At 44.6% G+C, this 17,161-nt stretch overlaps 4 protein-coding genes and 1 non-coding gene across 5 annotated transcripts; 1 reads left to right on the top strand and 4 right to left on the bottom strand.

Moving 5' to 3' along the window:
* Nucleotides 1-45: 45 nt before the first annotated feature.
* On the bottom strand, nt 46-979 carry LOC9663389 (RING-H2 finger protein ATL38). Its single transcript, XM_002993501.2, has one exon. It carries the CDS (start codon nt 481-483, stop codon nt 67-69), a length of 417 nt encoding a protein of 138 aa, XP_002993547.1. The 5' UTR covers nt 484-979; the 3' UTR covers nt 46-66.
* Nucleotides 980-1,084: 105 nt separating this feature from the next.
* On the bottom strand, nt 1,085-3,458 carry LOC9663388 (pentatricopeptide repeat-containing protein At4g02750). The gene is made up of 2 exons (XM_024667190.1): nt 2,994-3,458; nt 1,085-2,936 (listed from the first exon to the last, which is right to left on the bottom strand). Exon 2 carries the CDS (start codon nt 2,915-2,917, stop codon nt 1,334-1,336), a length of 1,584 nt encoding a protein of 527 aa, XP_024522958.1. The 5' UTR covers nt 2,918-2,936; nt 2,994-3,458; the 3' UTR covers nt 1,085-1,333.
* Nucleotides 3,459-3,483: 25 nt separating this feature from the next.
* Nucleotides 3,484-3,555, top strand: TRNAD-GUC. Its single transcript has one exon. It is a non-coding gene; the product is annotated as a tRNA-Asp (tRNA).
* Nucleotides 3,556-9,374: 5,819 nt separating this feature from the next.
* On the bottom strand, nt 9,375-12,451 carry LOC9663386 (probable LRR receptor-like serine/threonine-protein kinase At1g34110). The gene is made up of 2 exons (XM_002993498.2): nt 12,382-12,451; nt 9,375-12,317 (listed from the first exon to the last, which is right to left on the bottom strand). Exon 2 carries the CDS (start codon nt 12,128-12,130, stop codon nt 9,641-9,643), a length of 2,490 nt encoding a protein of 829 aa, XP_002993544.1. The 5' UTR covers nt 12,131-12,317; nt 12,382-12,451; the 3' UTR covers nt 9,375-9,640.
* Nucleotides 12,452-15,146: 2,695 nt separating this feature from the next.
* On the bottom strand, nt 15,147-16,793 carry LOC112343548 (pentatricopeptide repeat-containing protein At2g35030, mitochondrial-like). Its single transcript, XM_024667196.1, has 2 exons — nt 16,023-16,793; nt 15,147-15,272 (listed from the first exon to the last, which is right to left on the bottom strand). Exons 1-2 carry the CDS (start codon nt 16,791-16,793, stop codon nt 15,147-15,149), a joined length of 897 nt encoding a protein of 298 aa, XP_024522964.1.
* Between the last annotated feature and the right edge of the window lie 368 nt (nt 16,794-17,161).

Genomic DNA, 17,161 nt, shown 5'->3' with positions numbered 1-17,161 from the left:
AGACATTGTCACAACCCAAACAGAGTCCCCTGTTTTTAGGGTTCTTGGGAAGCGGGCACTCTGTTTTTAGGGCTCGGCGGACGCGAGACGAAGCTCTTCCCGGCAAACTGGGCACGAGGTGTGCGAATCCAGCCACAAGTCGATGCATCCCGGGTGGAAGTAGTGGCAGCACACGGGCATTTTCTTGACGAGCTCCTCGCGGAAGGGAGCGAGGCAGATGGGGCAGCAGTCGGCGGCGGCGGCGGTGGCCGGGCTCTTGATCTCGAGGGCGGAGTAATTGAGCGTGGGGATTCGGATGCGGCGCGCGGCGGCGATGGCGGCGTCGCCCTCCGCGGCGATTGCGTCGTCGATCTCTTGCTGGCCGAGGAGGCGGAAGCAGAGCCACAGGCAGCCCAGCACCGAGGCCGCGAAGACGAAGCACGCAAAGACGAGGAGCCACAGACCTTTGGTCGCAAGATGGGCAGCGGAGCTGCGACCATCCATTAATTTATCCTCTGGATGATGATGACTGATGGCTCGCTTTGCTTGCTGCTTAGCTCGAGAGGAGTAAAAGAAAGAAGATTGGCAGCCCAAAGAATTAAGAGGATGGATATAATCAAAGCAAGGAAGTCTCTTATCCGCCAAGAGCTTTTGGAGCGTAGCGCGGGGCTCAATCGCTGTGAAACGCCTGTTTGAAATTTGCCCAAGTCAAGAAAACGCTGTAGCTCTCTCGCTTAAACGCTTCTTTCAATCGCATTTACTTTTGGAAAGAAAGAACTAAAAGTCGTTCTCAAGGAGCGATGCCACTGGAAACGCAGCTCGTTGGGCTTGACCCATCGATGCTTCAACTGTGGATGTGATACCCTCCCTGGGCATTTGCTGTTTCTGGAGGTTGTCTCTATCACTTTAGTCAAAGACCAATTTAGTGGTTTATAGTTTCATATAGATTTGGTGCACTTATGCAAACAGTCAAAGTGTGGCATTCATTTGCTGCAAATATGGGGGCCAGTTTTATATAAAATGTCTATAAAGTTCCATCACCATGTTTTAAGTGGACCTTCTTGCCATTCGGGAAGCAAGGAAAAGAATGCAGCAGACACGGCTGTAAGATTGTGCTGGTATTTAAAAATGCCTGTTTTGTGTAAATGCTTGAATCGACAGCAAGATGTAGTCATAGAGAACAAAGAGAGATATGTGTGTGTTGAGATGGCGAGCTCAAGCTCAAGGACAAACTCCATCTCTGATCCCAAGGAGTTGCAACATTGCACTCTGGGCGTTAACATTCTCATGAAGCAGCCGGGGTGAATAGCATGCTAGTGGTGTTGATCGCGAAACAAAATCATCTGGTGACAATTCACTTGATTGGAGTGGAAGCGTTTGCCACCAGCACATACGATGCAGCACTCTCCGGCTCCAGATCAAACGCTCTTCGCATTTCTCTCAAGCTTTCTTTGCGAGGGCTGCTCCTGGCGGCCCCCAGAAGGCACGTCCACTCCAGGAAATCGGGAACAAAAGGCATGTCGTGGATGAGCTCCTTGGAGTCGTCCAAATAGCCACCCCGGGCGAGCAAATCCACCATGCAGCAGTAGTGCTGCTTGGTAGCCTCAAGCTCGAAATCAAAGGCCATGGACACGAACCACGCCCTCCCGGCATGGACCTTGCCGTCATGGCTGCAAGCCAAGATCGCCGAAACGAAGCACACCTCGTCCGGCTCCTCGCACAGCTTCATCGCATCAAACAGCTGAATCGCGTCTTTGGTACGCCCCCTCTGTGCGTATGCCGTGAGGAGAGTGCTCCATGACACGAGATTCGTCGTCGGAAATTGGTCAAAGAGCTTTCTCGCAGCATCCAAATCCCCGTGCTGCGTGATTGCCCACAACACTGCGTTCCAAGAGACGAGATCGCGCTCGGGCATTCCGTGGAAGAGGATAAGCGCGTCATGGAGGCGGCCGTACTGGGTATAGCCACAAAGCATTACTGTCCACGACACGCAGTCGGGAGCAGGCATGTTTTCCAGCAAACGTTCAGCATCATCCAGATACCCACTTTGGGCATATGAGGCAAGAAGTGTGTTCCAAGATGCCAAGCTCAACGCTGGAATAGCGTCAAAGATGCATTTTGCATCTTCAATGCATCTAAAAGACGTGTACACTGCCAACATAACATTGTGTGATACTGTATCGTGTTCAGGCATTTGTAAGTAGGTCCGTTCACATCGGGAAAGGTAACCATGTTCGGCATATGCCGTCAAAAGAGCGTTCCAGGAGACTACATCCGTCTGTTGCATTTGATCAAATGCTCTCTCTGCATCCTTAACATTGCTAGATGATACCACAGTTGTCAGTGACACCATATCCCACTCCGGCATGAAATCAAGCAAAATATCGCTGATTCCATGATGCCTGCTCTGGGCATAAGCCGTAAAGATGGTTGTAAACGATACGATATCCCATAAAGGCATGGAATCAAACAGCTCTTTAGCCTTTATAGTGTGGCCATTGATAGCGTAAGCAGACATAAAGGCATTTAACGATATAAGGTCGTAGCTTTGCATCCCATCAAAGAGGTTCTTTGCGCCCTCCAAATGCCCACTCTGGGCATACAGGCACAGCATAACGTTCCAGGAGACGAGGTTCCACCCGGGCATCGCATCGAACAAGGCCTTGGCCTCTGGCAACCGGGAGCTGCGTGAGTAGGCAATAAGCATGAAATCCCAGGAAAAGGAATCCTTGGGCTCGATGGCATCGAAGACGAGCCGTGCTTGGTAGGCGGCGCCGCAGTTGCCAAACATCTGGATGACATGGTTGAGGAGGAATGTATCCTCAGGGCGGGCGATCGATCGAGCGCGGGCGTGGAGCGCCTCGGCTGCCCGTAGACCCCTGCACGACTGCAAACGAAGCAAAAGCTCGTCCCGGCTCATCCATTGCCTGCTCGTCATTCATTGCCTCTTTTGGTTGCTACTTGGTAAAAAAACTCTCAATTCTCTAATAGAATGGTTCTTAATTAGATCTTACCTGCGAGAGATCCACACCGACATTGAAGTTCTTGTGGTGAGATCACATACATCCTGGATGGAATACAGGTTTGTAGTGGCCCAGCTCCCTCAAAATCATCGTCTTCCTCGTCAGTCCATTCTTCTTGGTAGAACTGCGCTTGCCTTGGATATGGAGCGTGCTCACGGGGCTGTGCCATTAGAATGCTCCTGGCTTCTTCGTCCAGTTTCGCGCTCCTGGCCAAGTGGAGGCGATTGCACAGGTAGAAGAGCACTGTGAGTGCCGGGACGCCCAGAGCGATCGCGAGCAAGGGATTCATTGCGAAAGAGATCGATGGATCCAAATGAAAGATTGCAGCGTACTAGCAAGAGACTCATCGCAAAGGAGACGGATACAAACACGCGTCTTACTGAAATGAGAGCTCAGCCGTACGTTATCAGATAAACATTCCAGTTTGTTCCTTGAACCTAGACTAATTTGACCCCTGATAGTTCAGATTACACAAGCAAAAGTCGTTGTAGTATAGTGGTGAGTATTTCCGCCTGTCACGCGGACGACCCGGGTTCGATCCCCGGCAACGGCGTAAAATTTTATTCGCTCTTTCCATCGAAAGAATCTATTTCATTCGCTCTTTTACTACATTTTCAGAGGTTGAAGAGCAGCACGTACGATGCGGAGTCTTGCGGTTTGATCCTCATGACATGCTGCGCTGTGTGACGCCCAAGCACAAATCAGTGTCGTTTCTTGAAGCTGACAAGAGTGTCATCCACGCCACCTCCTCGGGCATGAACGGCATCGAGTGAATGAGCTCCTCGGCATCACGCAGCCTCCCCGCCCTCGCCAGCGCTGCGATGAGACAGCAGTACGTCCACGAAATTGTCCGCCACCATTGCCATGGACCTCTCTCGGACCTCGTCCACGATGCCCGTGTAGGCCACCGACGAGAGCAGGCACACGAACGTCAGCTCGTCCGGCTTGATCCCGTCGAGCAGCATCGATGCGAAGAGAAGCTGGACGGCAGCGTGGTGCCCCGCGTGGGCATTTGCTGTTGTGAGCGCATCCAAGAGACAGTATCTCTTTCCTGCATTCATTCGAAGAGGCATTTCGCCTCCGCCAACCTTTCGTGCTGTGCGTATGAACCTGTAAGGATGTTACAGGCGGAGACAGTGCTTTCGGGCATGCAATCAAGCAGCTCTTTCGCGCTTCCCAGATCCCCGTTTTAGGCATTTGCTGCAACAATTGCAGCCCAAAAGACAAGATTTACCTGTGGATTTCGCTCAAAAAACCCCTGTAGCAAACTGAAATTGGCCCTCCTGCGAGAACACGGCCAGAAAAACATTCCACACAATCACATCGCTCCGTGCCATGTGAGTGAAGATGTCCTTGGCATGCTCCAAATGCCCGCTTTGGGCAAATGCTTGAATCATCAACGTCCACTGTGAGACCCCGTACAGATCCTTGGCGCGATTCCATCGGCCACAAACTCCTGAAGCAGCGTGTCCCAGGAGTTCCGGCACTGGTGGTCCATCCGATCGAAGAGCTCCTTGGCCTGATCCGCCTGGGTCATCGCGTTCCAGGCCGCTCATCCCTCTAGCGCATCGAGGCAAAAACCTCTTTCGCTTGCATCTTGACATACGATCAACATAACTTTTGCGTCAGTTTTTCCAGCAGTGGATGCCCCTGTGTGGCATATGCTTGAAGCAGGCAAGTCCAGGATACTGGATCTCGCCGTGGCAAATCCTCAAAAATAGACCTTGCTTCTCCTATGTGGCCAAGCTCTGTATAGACACGGATCATCACAGTGGCTGCGATTTGGGTCTTTTCGGGCATGGCGTGGAAGAGGCGCATGGCCTCGAAGAAATCCCCATTCGCGGCACACGCCGAGATGATGATATTCCAGGAGAAGAGATTGGGCGAGGGCAGGGAGTGAAAAACCGCTCGCGCATCGCCCAGGCTACCGGATTGGCGAGAAAGGTGTTGGTGGCGAGATGGGAGTGGAGGATCTGGGCGTGGACGACGAGATCGCGAGAGACGGTGTAGGATTTGATGAGCCGGACATAGGCGGCCGCGTTCATCGATCATAAGTAGCCATGGAACTTCACAAGATATAAAGTATATAAGAAGGTTGACCTTCCCAGTCATCCTTCTCGTTACACGGTGCAAAGACCAAACGAAAGGAAAAGGAGAAAAGACTATTTTTGTGGCGGTCATTCACAAAAGCTGGCATGAACAATCCCCCTGTGCTTCGTGAGCATCTTATTAAGCAAGGCTGACCATACTAATTACGTGCAAAAAGAAGCTAATTAATTCCAAATGCTAACTCGTCCCACCATCCAGATCTTGCCTCTTGGCTATCTGCATTGACAACTCTTTGTTGAGCATGCTTTGCTCAGCGGCCTTCCACACAAGTTTGGATTCCCAATATAGCTCGAGTTGACGAATGTGTTGAACTGAAGGAGTTGGATGACAAGTCCAGCAGAGTAGTCGTCCTCAAAACATATTTATAGCCCATATCCTCTCGTCCTTTGATTTGCAGGAACAACTCTTGGTAAAGGCGATCCCCATCCCCATCATTCTCAGACTTTGAAACCCTCGAGATGGCTTAATGAATTGACAGGAAGCTCTCCATGGAAGTGTTTGTCGGAAACATCCAACACTTGCAACTGTTTCATGCTCCAAGTGAAATCTGGCAAGACTCCTTCATTGAGATCAATCAACTCCAAGCTAGTGTTGCCAGAGGGAAGCAAAGTAAATCTGCCTCCAAGATGTGAGTGAGAGAATCTTCAATGATGGAAGCTTATTCACGTCAATGCTGGTGCCTTCGAGAAAGTTATTCCCGCTCCAGCTTTGTGCAGTTCTCAAGCAGTACACGTGGAATATGTCCAACCAGCTTGTTCCTTTCCATTCCAAGGGTTTGAAGGTTGTGCTTGCACAACGTTTCAAATGCCTCCCATGGAATTTCTCCCGTCAAGTTGTTCTTTGACAATTCGAGAAGCTGCAAAGAAGTGCAATTTCCCAGTTCAACCAGCATTTCCCCCTCGAGACACTTGGCTGAAATATCCAGTTTTGAGTTTAGACATAGTCCCTTGTAGTGATTATGCTTAGAGAGCATTTTATTAAGTAAGGTGACTATATTAATTATGTGAGGATTGGCAGAAAAAGCAAAAAGAGTTGCATTATGTGCTATGAATGCCACTATCAATTAAATTTCTACTTTGTTTTTCTTCCACTATTTCTTCTATTGATATTTCTTCCCTTTTTATATTCACAAGAATGACAATGACTCATATTTGATTTAAAGAGCTATGTAGGTCAAATCTAAATGATTTGTTGTGTGTTGTTGGCATTTAATTATATTAGTGAGGATCTACTTAAGGTCAAGCATGAAAAGTTTCTAGAACTTGGCACATATGGTGGGGATGCAATAAAGACTTGTAGAGTGATGAAGAATCTTGCATCAGGTAAAAAATTGTATAGTTTTTACTTTTAGTAAAAATCATATGGATTGTACTGACTTTTAGATTAACAATATAAAGAGTGAACTTTTGCTCAACTCAAATGCAAATCAAAAACTGTGGAAGTGTTTTAGATGAGGAATCTCCCTTCAATAAATGGTGGTTTTTTACTCAAGCATCACTGAAGTGTCATATGATACAAAATACTAATGGTAAGAAAATGCATAAGAAAGGATTCTATGCACCACTAAAGGGAAATAACTTGTAACATGAGCTTTTGCAAGTGTTTTTGAATTACAATGATGCATATTTTAACTATATCTAGTTACTCATTGAATGCTTATATGGTCAAAAAATTGAGTGACTATAGCTACCATATTACTAAGCAAAAACTTAGTTTATAATAATGTTTTAAAAAAGTTAAGTAGATGGTGAAGGGTTTGGGCAAGTATGAGCACTTGCTAAATGAAACTATAATACAATTTTACATATTCCAGGATTTAAGAATCTAATGCAAATGGATAAAAAACAACATGAAAAACATTTTTATAAAACATATTTGTTAAAATCAAAGTCATTGAATGGTTTGGACATGTCATTCATTAGCAAGGTGGTTAAGATTTCACAAATTTTCTCAATTGCTAAAAACTAAAGTATAAACTTTCTAAATTAAAACTATATAATCTTTGTAATTGCTTTCAAGTATAGAAGGATATTTATTGGTTAAAATCTTATATTAAAACTGTAAATTATAACAACAAATTTAATAAGAGTTACAATGGCTAGAGTGAGTACACTATCATATCACTCTTGAGATACTTTAATATTTTTATGAACTTGCTATATATAAAAAAACTATGAATATAAAAAAACAATTGGAGGAGAAAATGGAATTACACGCCAAAGAATTTAATGAATATATGAAACTAAGTGCAAATGACAAAGGAAAAATGATATATTACTTTTAAGTTTTATATATTTTCTAAACTAATAAAATTTTGCAAAAAATGAGTAACTTTAATTTGTGATTAATAAATAATTACACTTTAATGAGGTCATTATTTTGTTGGAGAAACCACCTGTAACTTCAATAAAATTTGTGATAAATATTTATATACTTTTCAATATGGTTTTAAAAGACATTAATACAATTACAATGTTACATATTGAAATTCATATTGTAGTTCTGGCAAAGAAACTAACTATAGCTTTAGTAGTTCCAGAGGTAAATATTTATATCATTTTTAACACAATTAAAATTAAAGGTCTATATATTGTATAAATTGCTATAAAAGGTATTGAAACCACCACAGAAGAAACCTATATAGTCATTATATGATATATATGCATTCACAAATGTTGTATAAATCTAGATAATAGAATGAGAATGTGGAAATTGTATTTGGAGTTGGCTACTCCATTAGCTTCTTTAAGGCATAGAATCAAACAGCTGTTTAGCCTTTTTTGTGTGGCCATTGATAGCATAAGCAAACATCAAGGCATTTAAGGATACAAGGTTGTAGCTTTGCATCTCATCAAAGAGGTTCTTTGCGCCCTCCAAATGCCCAGTTTGGGCATACAGGCACACCATAGCGTTCCAGGCAACGAGATTCCACCTAACAAGGCCTTGGCCTCTCACAACTAGGAGCTGCGTGCCTAGGCAATGAGCATGAAATCCCAGGAGAAGGAATCCTTGGGCTCGATGGCATCAAAGACGAGCTGTGCATGGTAGTTGTCACCGCAGTTGCCATAGATCTGGATGACATGGTTGAGAAGGAATGTATCATCAGGGCGGGTGATCGATTGAGCGCGGGCGTGGAGCGCCTTGGCTGCCCGTAGATCCCTGCACGACTGCAAACGAAGCAAAAGCTCATGCTCATCCATTGCCTGCTTGTCATTCATTGCCTCTTTTGGTGCTGTGAGTGCCAGGAGCAAGGGATTCATTGCAAAAGAGATCAAGGGATCCAAATGAAAGATTGCAGCGCACTAGCAAGAGGCTCATCACAAAGGAGACGGACTACAAACACGTTATCAGATATACATTCTAGATTAGTTTTAACCCTGATAATCAAGATTACAGTATAGTGGTGAGTATTTCCGCCTGTCACGCAGACGACCCGGGTTAGTCCCCGGAAACAGCATAAAATTGAAGAAACATGCAGAGGTTGAACGATGCAGAGTCTTGCGGTTTGATCCTCTCATGACATCCTGCGCTGTGTGACGCCCACGCACCAAATCAGTGTCGTTTCCTGACGCTGACAAGAGTGCCACCTCCTTGGGCATGAATGGCATCGAGTGAATGAGCTCCTCCGCATCGCGCAGCCTCCCCGCCCTCAGGCAGCAGTAGTGCTGCAACGTCGTCCGCCACCATTGCCATGAATCTCTCTCGGACATAACATAACTTTTGCGTTTCGGTGCCCATCGCTGCCGTGGATGACACCACATCCCACTCGGGCATCTTGTCAAAAAAAAGTTTTGACAAGTGGACGCCCCTGTGTGGCATATGCTTGAGCAGGCGAGTCCAGGATACTGGATCTCGCCGTGGCAAATTCTCAAAAATAGACCTTGCTTCGTCTATGTGGCCAAGCTCTGTATAGACATGGATCATCATAGTGGCTGCGATTTGGATCTTTTCGGGCATGGCGTGGAAGAGGCGCATGGCCTCGAAGAAATCCCCATTCGCGGCACACACCGAGATGACGATATTCTAGGAGAAGAGATTGGGCGAGGGCAGGGAGTGAAAAAACCGCTCGCGCCTACCACATTTGCCATGATGAGATTGGCGAGAAAGGTGTTGGTGGCGAGATGCGAGTGGAGGATCTGGGCGTGGACGCACTTGCCCTGGATGAGATCGTAGGATTTGATGAGCCGGGCATAGGTGGCCGTCACAAGGAGCCATGAAAAACTTGGAACTTCACAAGAAATAAGAAGGAAAGCGGATCCAAAATATGAGGAGTACTTCGAAAGGTGTTTGTCGTGATGCAAGGCCGCGGTCTGACGGTTGACCTTCCAAGTCATCCTCCTCGTTGTCGTAGTCTATACGGTCGTAAGACCAAAATAGCTCAGCCATCACTTTTACGGACGAAAGGAAAAAGAGGGAAGACTATTTTCGTGGCGGATGCCTTACTTCATACGGCCATGCTCAAGGGGTCTTGCGATTAATAGGGATTGAGAGCTCGGACACAGTCCCCAGTAGTCTTCTTGAGCATCTTATTAAGCAAGGATGACCATACTAATTACATGCAAAAAGAAGCTAATGGAGCAGCCAACTCCAAATGAGATTGGATCCACATTCTCGTCCCACCATCCAGATCTTGCCTCTTGGCGATCCACATCATTGACAACTCTTTGTTGAGAGCATGCTTTGCTCAGTGGCCTTCCACACAAGTTTGGATTCCCAGCATAGCTTGAGTTGACGAATGTGTCGAACTGACCACCCGTAGGAATGCGTCCGCTAAGTGTGTTAGATGACAGGTTAAGAGATGACAAAGTGTTCAGCTCTTCAAGCTCCACTGGAATCTCTCCATACAAGTGATTGTCTGACATGTCCAGTTGCTCCAGCAATTTGAGCTTGCCAAGTGTTCTGGGAAGCCTACTCGAGATGTTGTTGTGTGACAAGTTGAGAAATCGAAGGCCGCTTAAATCCCCAAGGTTTGGTGGAACCTCTCCACTCAAGGAGTTGGATGACAAGTCCAGCAGAGTAGTCGTCTTCAAAACATATTCATAGCCTATATCCTCTCGTCCTTTGATTTGCAGGAACAACTCTTGGTAAAGGCGATCCCCATCCCCATCATTCCCAGTGGGGAATAATGGCTTGAAACCCTCGAGATTGCTTAATGAATTGATAGGAAGCTCTCCATGGAAGTGATTGCCTGAAACATCCAACACTTGCAACTGTTTCATGCTCCAAATGAAATCTGGCAGGACGCCTTCAAAATGGTTGCCTCCCAAGCTTAAAACTCGCAACTGGTGGAGGTTAGCAAGAGAGGCAGGAAGCTCACCAGAGAAGTTGTTTCTCTTGAGATCAATCAACTCCAAGCTAGTGTTGCCAGAGGGAAGCAAAGGAAATCTGCCTTCGAGATGATTCATTGCGAGTGAGAGGATCTTCAATGCTGGAAGCTTACTCACGTCAATGCTGGTGCCTTTGAGAGAGTTATTCCCGAGCTTCAGCCGCTCCAGCTTTGTGCAGTTCTCAAGCAGCACACGTGGAATATGTCCAACCAGCTTGTTCCTTTCCATTCCAAGGGTTTGAAGGTTGTGCTTGCACAACGTTTCAAATGCCTCCCATGGAATTTCTCCCGTCAAGTTGTTCTTTGACAATTCGAGAAGCTGCAAAGAAGTGCAATTTCCCAGTTCAACCGGGATTTCCCCCTTGAGAAAATTGGCTGAAATATCCAGTCTTTGGAGGCCCTTCATGTCCCCCAAGCTTTGTGGAATCCTTCCCACGAAGCTGTTATTGAATAGATATAAAAGTTGTAAGCTTTTGAGTTGTCCTAGTGACGAAGGTATCTCTCCAGTAAGATTATTGTTCTCCAACTGTAAAGCCTCAAGGTTGGAGAGTTGCACTAGAGATGAAGGGATCTCTCCGCTCAATCCGTTGCTTCCCAGTTTAAGCTGCTTCAAGTACTGTAGTTTTCCCAGCGAATGTGGGATGTGGCCACTTAACATGTTACCATCAAGAAAAAGATACTCCAAGCTCTCACATCTGCCTATCTCCTCCGGTATGACTCCCTTGATATGAGTGTTTGCCCCCAAATTCAAATAAGTGAGATTAATCATGTCACCAATTTGTGAAGAAAGTGTCCCTTCACACCCAATGTTAGCCATGCTAAGATATTGAAGCTGACTCATATTCCACAATTCTTGAGGCAATTGCAAGTGTGTAAGATTGAGATGATTGAGTCCCAATGTTGTCAGTGATGGTATTTGAAGAAGTGACAAGGGAATTGGACCATTTATATGTGGTTCTGTGGAGAAGTCTCCATTGATGTCAAACCATTGGAGTTTGGTGCAGTTGCCAAGCTCAGGAGGTATTTGCCCACTAACGCTTGTAACGTCAAACATAGAGAAATATTCAAGGTTCTTCAACTGGCCTAAGGATGCTGGTATTTTGCCATGAAGAAGGGGGTTTTGACCAATACGTATTTCTACCAGTGATGAGCAGTTGCCAAGAGACTCTGGTATAGTGCTGTTCAGCAAGTTGTAATCTAGGCCAAGTAATTTGAGCCTTTTCAGCATTCCCAGCTCAGCTGGAATTTCTCCAGTGATATTATTCATGCCAAGGGCAAGAAACTGCAATTGTTCTAGTGAACCAAGCTCCTTTGGGAGTGGGCCATTCAAGAAATTGTAGGAGAGGCTGAGAACTTGAAGGTCTTTCAAGCATCCAAACTCTTTTGGAATGTTCCCAGTCAATAAATTGTAGGAGAGGATGAGAAATTGAAGGTCTTTCAAGCATCCAAACTCTTTTGGAATGTTCCCACTGAGAAAATTATGTGTTAGTTTCATGTACTTGAGCTTCAAGAGCTTTCCCATTTCAATTGGAATGTTGCCGGATAAATTGTTGCTTTGGAGATTCAAAGATGTCAAGTTGTGTAACTTACCAATGAGGGCAGGAATTTCTCCTTGAATAGCATTAGTAGAGAGGTCGATGGTAGTGAGATGAGTAAGCCCAGAGAAGAGGGAGCTGAGGTTTCCCCCAAGCATCCAACCAGAGAAATTGAGCTCTTGAACATGACTAGTGATGTTGTTACAGGAAACTCCTGCCCAAGAGAAGCATAGTTCTTGAGAGTTGCGCTGACTCCAATTTGACAGAAATATGTTGCTGCTGCTGTGATTTGTAACACTTTCTTTGAATGCCAAAAGTGCATTCAGCTCCTCTGCATCCCATGCTCTTGTGCAGCAAAGAATGCTCAGCAATAGCAGAAAACATTGAGATAAATTTGCAGCCATCTCACCCAAAAATTAGAATTGCAGATCCATGACATATATTATAGTGATGCAGGGGTGACAATTTCAAAGTATCCTCCCACTAGTATTCAAAGTGTTGTTCCATGTCTTTTCTAGCGTGGATCAAAGATCTTTTCTGGTCAAAGACTGAAAATGTGCAATAAACTTTCCATTAGATGTACAAATTCCTTGAAATTCAACTAAAACTTCTAGTAGATAAAAAGTCTTCTTCTTGTAGTCTACACGGTTGTTAGACTTTATTTGAAAAGTGGAAAGGGAAAAAGTGGTGGATGTGATGGCTGAGCTATTTTGCTATGTGTTGCAATTGACAACACATACCAAAATAGCTCAGCCATCACATCCACCTTTTTTTCCCTTTTCTCTCCTGAACAAAAGGCAAATGAGAAAATACGTGTGAGTGTATTTTCGTGGCAAGAGAGAATACGCGTGAGTGTATTTTCGTGGCAAGAATGGTCTTTTATAAAACCTGGCATTCATGCCTTGCTTCATACGCACATATTATAGTGGCCATGCTCAAGTGGTCTTGTGATTAATAGGGATTGAGAGTTTAGACATAGTCCCTAGTAGTGACTGCTTAGTGAGCATTTTATTAAACAAGGCTGACCATATTAATTATGTGAGGATTGGTAGCATTAGCAATAAGAGTTGCACTATAAGCCATAAATCAACTAAGTTTTTACTTTGCTTTCCTTCCACTGTTTCTTCTATTGCTGTTTTCTTCCCTTTTTAGGTTCACAAGAATGACTATGACTCATGCTTGATTCAAGGAGCTATATGGGTCAAACTAAATGATTTGTTGTGTGCAATTGCCATTTAGTTATATTACTGAGGATCTACTTAAGGTCAAGTATGAAAAGTTTCTAGAGCTTGGCACATATGATGGGGATGCAATAAAGATTTGAAGAGTAATGAAAAATCTTGCATCAGGTAAAAAATTGTATAATTTTTACATTTAGTAAAAACTATATAGTTTTTACTGACTCTTAGATTAACAATATAGAGAGTAAAATCTTACTTGACTCAAATGCAAACCAAAAAGTGTAGAAGTATTTTAGATGAGGAGTCTCCTTTTAATAACTTGGCCATTTTTTACCCAAACATCACTGGAGTGTCATGTGACATATGACACAAATGATAATAAAATGCATAAATGTCACATATGTAATTATAGGATAAGATTTGAATATATTGTATATACTTAGTATTAAATGACCAAAGCTATTATATTACTAAGTAGAAAATTGGTCTACAATAATGTGTGAAAAAAGTTAAGTAAATGGTGAAGGATTTGGGTAAGTATGAGTACTTGCTAGATGAAACTATGTGTAAGGAATCAACTCCTCGAGGTGTCATAAGTTAAAGGATCTACGAAACCACAATCGGAATGATGAAAAATTTATCGGATGAAACCAAGTCTAAAATTAAGTCCAAAACCGAGTTCAAGATAGAGTCCAAGACTAAGTGTAAAACCAAGTCTGAGATCTAAAACTAGGTCCAAAACTGAGTCCAAGATTGAGTTTAAGGTTAAGTTTAAGGTCGAGTCTGAGTCTGAATACTAATATATGTTATGGCGTGAAAGCGTAAAGCAATCGTCTGTTTGGGGGGGGGGGGGGGGGGGGTGTTGTAAAAGGTTCCAAAAGTGCAGTAGAAATAATAAAGTTTAAAAATCAGTCTTGAAGGAACTCTTTAGTGGTGCTTTTAAAATGACTTAAGGGTTAAAGGTCTTGGGTGGAAGTGAACATGGACTCAGGTGGTGTGAAAGAGGTTACCCAAGAAAGTGTTTAAGAACAACTCCCACTACCAAAAGGGAACTTGACTATAATGCTCTTAAATTATATAGAATGATGCCCCACTTGAGTACTATATAACTTATTAGTTTTTTTTCCTTCTTAGGGGCATGGGCCTTCCCTTTAGGATGGAGGGGAGAATATTTATTGGCTAAAGTTTTATATTAAGACTATGAAGTATAATAACAAATCTAATTAAGGTTACAATGGCAAGATGAGTATACCACCACACTTGAGATACTTCAATATTTTAAGGAACTTACGATATATATAATACATGTGAATTTGCAAAAAATTATGAAGATTATACACAAAAAAAACTATATCAAAGGAGGTGGTGGAATTACGTGCAAAAAAATTTAATGAATATATGAAGCTAAGTGCAAATGACAAAGGAAGAATGAAATATTACTTTTAAATTCTATATATTTTCTAATCTAATAATTTTTTTTAAAATTAAATAATATTAATTTGCGATTGATAAGGAATTACACTTAAGAAGGTCATTCTCTTGCTAAAAAAACCACTTGCAATTTCAGTAAACTTTGTGATATATATTTATTTAACTTTCAATATAGTTTTAACATATGTGGTTTTTTTACAAGCTGTTACAAAATACACTAACATAATTACAATATTACATATTAAAATTTATATTGTAGTTGTGGCAAAGAAACTAGAGGTAAATATTTACATCATTTTCAATACAGTTATGGTTTATATATTGTATAAATTGTTACAAAAGGTATTGAATGCCATAATTGAAGAAACCTATAAGGTAGTCACTATATCTATATATTAGGATACATATGTGTTCATAAACTTTATAAAAACCTATAGTATAGATCTAGATAGTTGGATCCAATTGCATTTGGAGTTGGTTGCTCCATTAGCTCATGTGGCCATTGATAGCATAAGTAAACATCAAGGCATTTAACAATACAAAGTTGTAGCTTTGCATCCCATCAAAGAGGTTCTTTGCACCCTCCAAAAGCCCCATTCTGGGCATACAGGCACAACATAACGTTCCAGGCAACAAGATTCCACTTGGGCATCACATCAAACAAGGCCTTGGCCTCTCGCAACTGGGACTACATGCATAGGCAATGAGCATGAAATCCCAGGAGAAGGAATCCTTGGGCTCGATGGCATCGAAGACGAGCCGTGCATGGTAGGTGGTGCTGCAGTTGCCATAGATCTGGAGGACATGGTTGAGGAGGAATGTATCATTAGGGCAGGCGATCGATCGAGTGCGGGTGTGAAGTGCCTGGGCTGCCCATAGATCCCTGCATGACTGCAAACAAAGCAAAAGCTCGGCTCATCCATTGCCTGCTTGTCATTCATTGCCTCTTTTGGTGCTGTGAGTGCTGGGAGCAAGGGATTCATTGCTTAAGAGATCAAGGGATCCAAATGAAAGATTGCAGCGCACTAGCAAGAGGCTCATCGCAAGGAGACGGATACAAACAAAACATTCTAGATTAGTTTTAACCATGATAATCAAGATTACATAAGAAAAAGTCGTTGGAGTATACTCCGCCTGTCACGCAGACGACCCGGGTTCGATCCCCGGAAACGGGGTAAAATTATATGCTTGATTGAAGAAAGAATCTATTTCATTCGCTCTTTTACTACATTTTCAGAGCTTGCTAGACCATGACTGTAGAGGTTGAAGAGCAGCGGAGTCTTGCGGCAGCGTGACGCCCACACACCAAATCAGTGTCGTTTCTTAAAGCTGACAAGAGTGTCATCCCTCCTGCGAGAACACGGCGAGCAAAGCCGTCCACACAATCACATCCCTCCGTGGCATATGAGTGAAGATATCCTTGGCTTTCTCAAAATACCCGCCTCGGGCAAATGCTACGTCTACGATGAGACCCCGTGCTGGGACATCCGATCGTACAGATCCTGGTGCACTCCAGGGATCGATCGGCCCCTTGGCTTGATCCAGGCGCGCGTTGACGACATTGGCCTGGATCATCGCGTTCCAAGCCGCTCCATCCCTCTCGCGCATCGAGGCAAAAACCTCCTCCGCCTCGATCACGCGCTCCTGCGCCGCCAGCGCGTCCAGCATCGCCGTGCAGCACACCGCGTCCCTGTGCGGGATCCGGTCGAAGAGGTTCTTGACGCCGTCGACGATCCCATTCTCCGCGAACGCCACCATCATCGCGGTCCAGGAGAGGGGAGATCGCGCTGTGGGCTGCCGTGGAAGATCGAGCACGCGGAACACATCCACTCCGGCAGTAGCCCTCGGCCATGGTGTTCCAGGACGTGGTGTTTCGATCGCCCATCATTTCAAACACCACTCTCGCTCGATCCATCTGGCTGTGCTGCGCGTACGCCGCGATCATCCCGTTCCAGGACACGAGATCTCTCCTGGGCGATCGATCAAACGCCGCCTTGGCGCGCTCCAGGTCCCCGGATTGGGGGTGCGCCGTCATCACCGTGTTCCACGAGATGGAATCCGTGTGGGGCATTCGATCAAACGCCTGGTCCATGAGCTCCAGATCGGCGATTGCGAGCGCGGCGATCAATCCATTCGAGGAGACGATGTTGCATTCCATCGAAGAGCTGCCAAGCGCGCAGTGGATGCGCTGGGCATAAGTGCCCATCATCGTGTTCCAGGAGACAACGTTCTGCTCGGCCATGGAGTCGGCGACTCGGCTACGTAACCGGCCTCGCCATAGCCGGTGATCATCGAGTTCCAGGTGACGATGTTCCTCTCAGGCATTCGATCAAACGCTTCTCTTGCAAAATATAGCAAATGCCCAATAGAGGCATTTGCTGAAATAAGTGTCGTCCAAGTGACTACATTGCGTCTTGACATACGATCAAACATAACTTTAGCGTCACCCAAAGAGCCACAGTGTACGCAAGCGCCCATCGCTGCCGTAGATGACACCACGTCCCACTCGGGCATCTTGCCAAAAAGCAGTTTTGACAACAGTGGATGCCCCTTTGTGGCATATGCTTGAAGCAGGCA

The sequence above is a fragment of the Selaginella moellendorffii genome, unplaced genomic scaffold, assembly GCF_000143415.4.
Source record: "Selaginella moellendorffii unplaced genomic scaffold, v1.0 SELMOscaffold_163, whole genome shotgun sequence".
Taxonomy (NCBI): Eukaryota; Viridiplantae; Streptophyta; class Lycopodiopsida; order Selaginellales; family Selaginellaceae; genus Selaginella; species Selaginella moellendorffii.
Note: the sequence above shows the minus strand (reverse complement) of the source record. Positions and strands in the feature narration are given on the sequence as shown.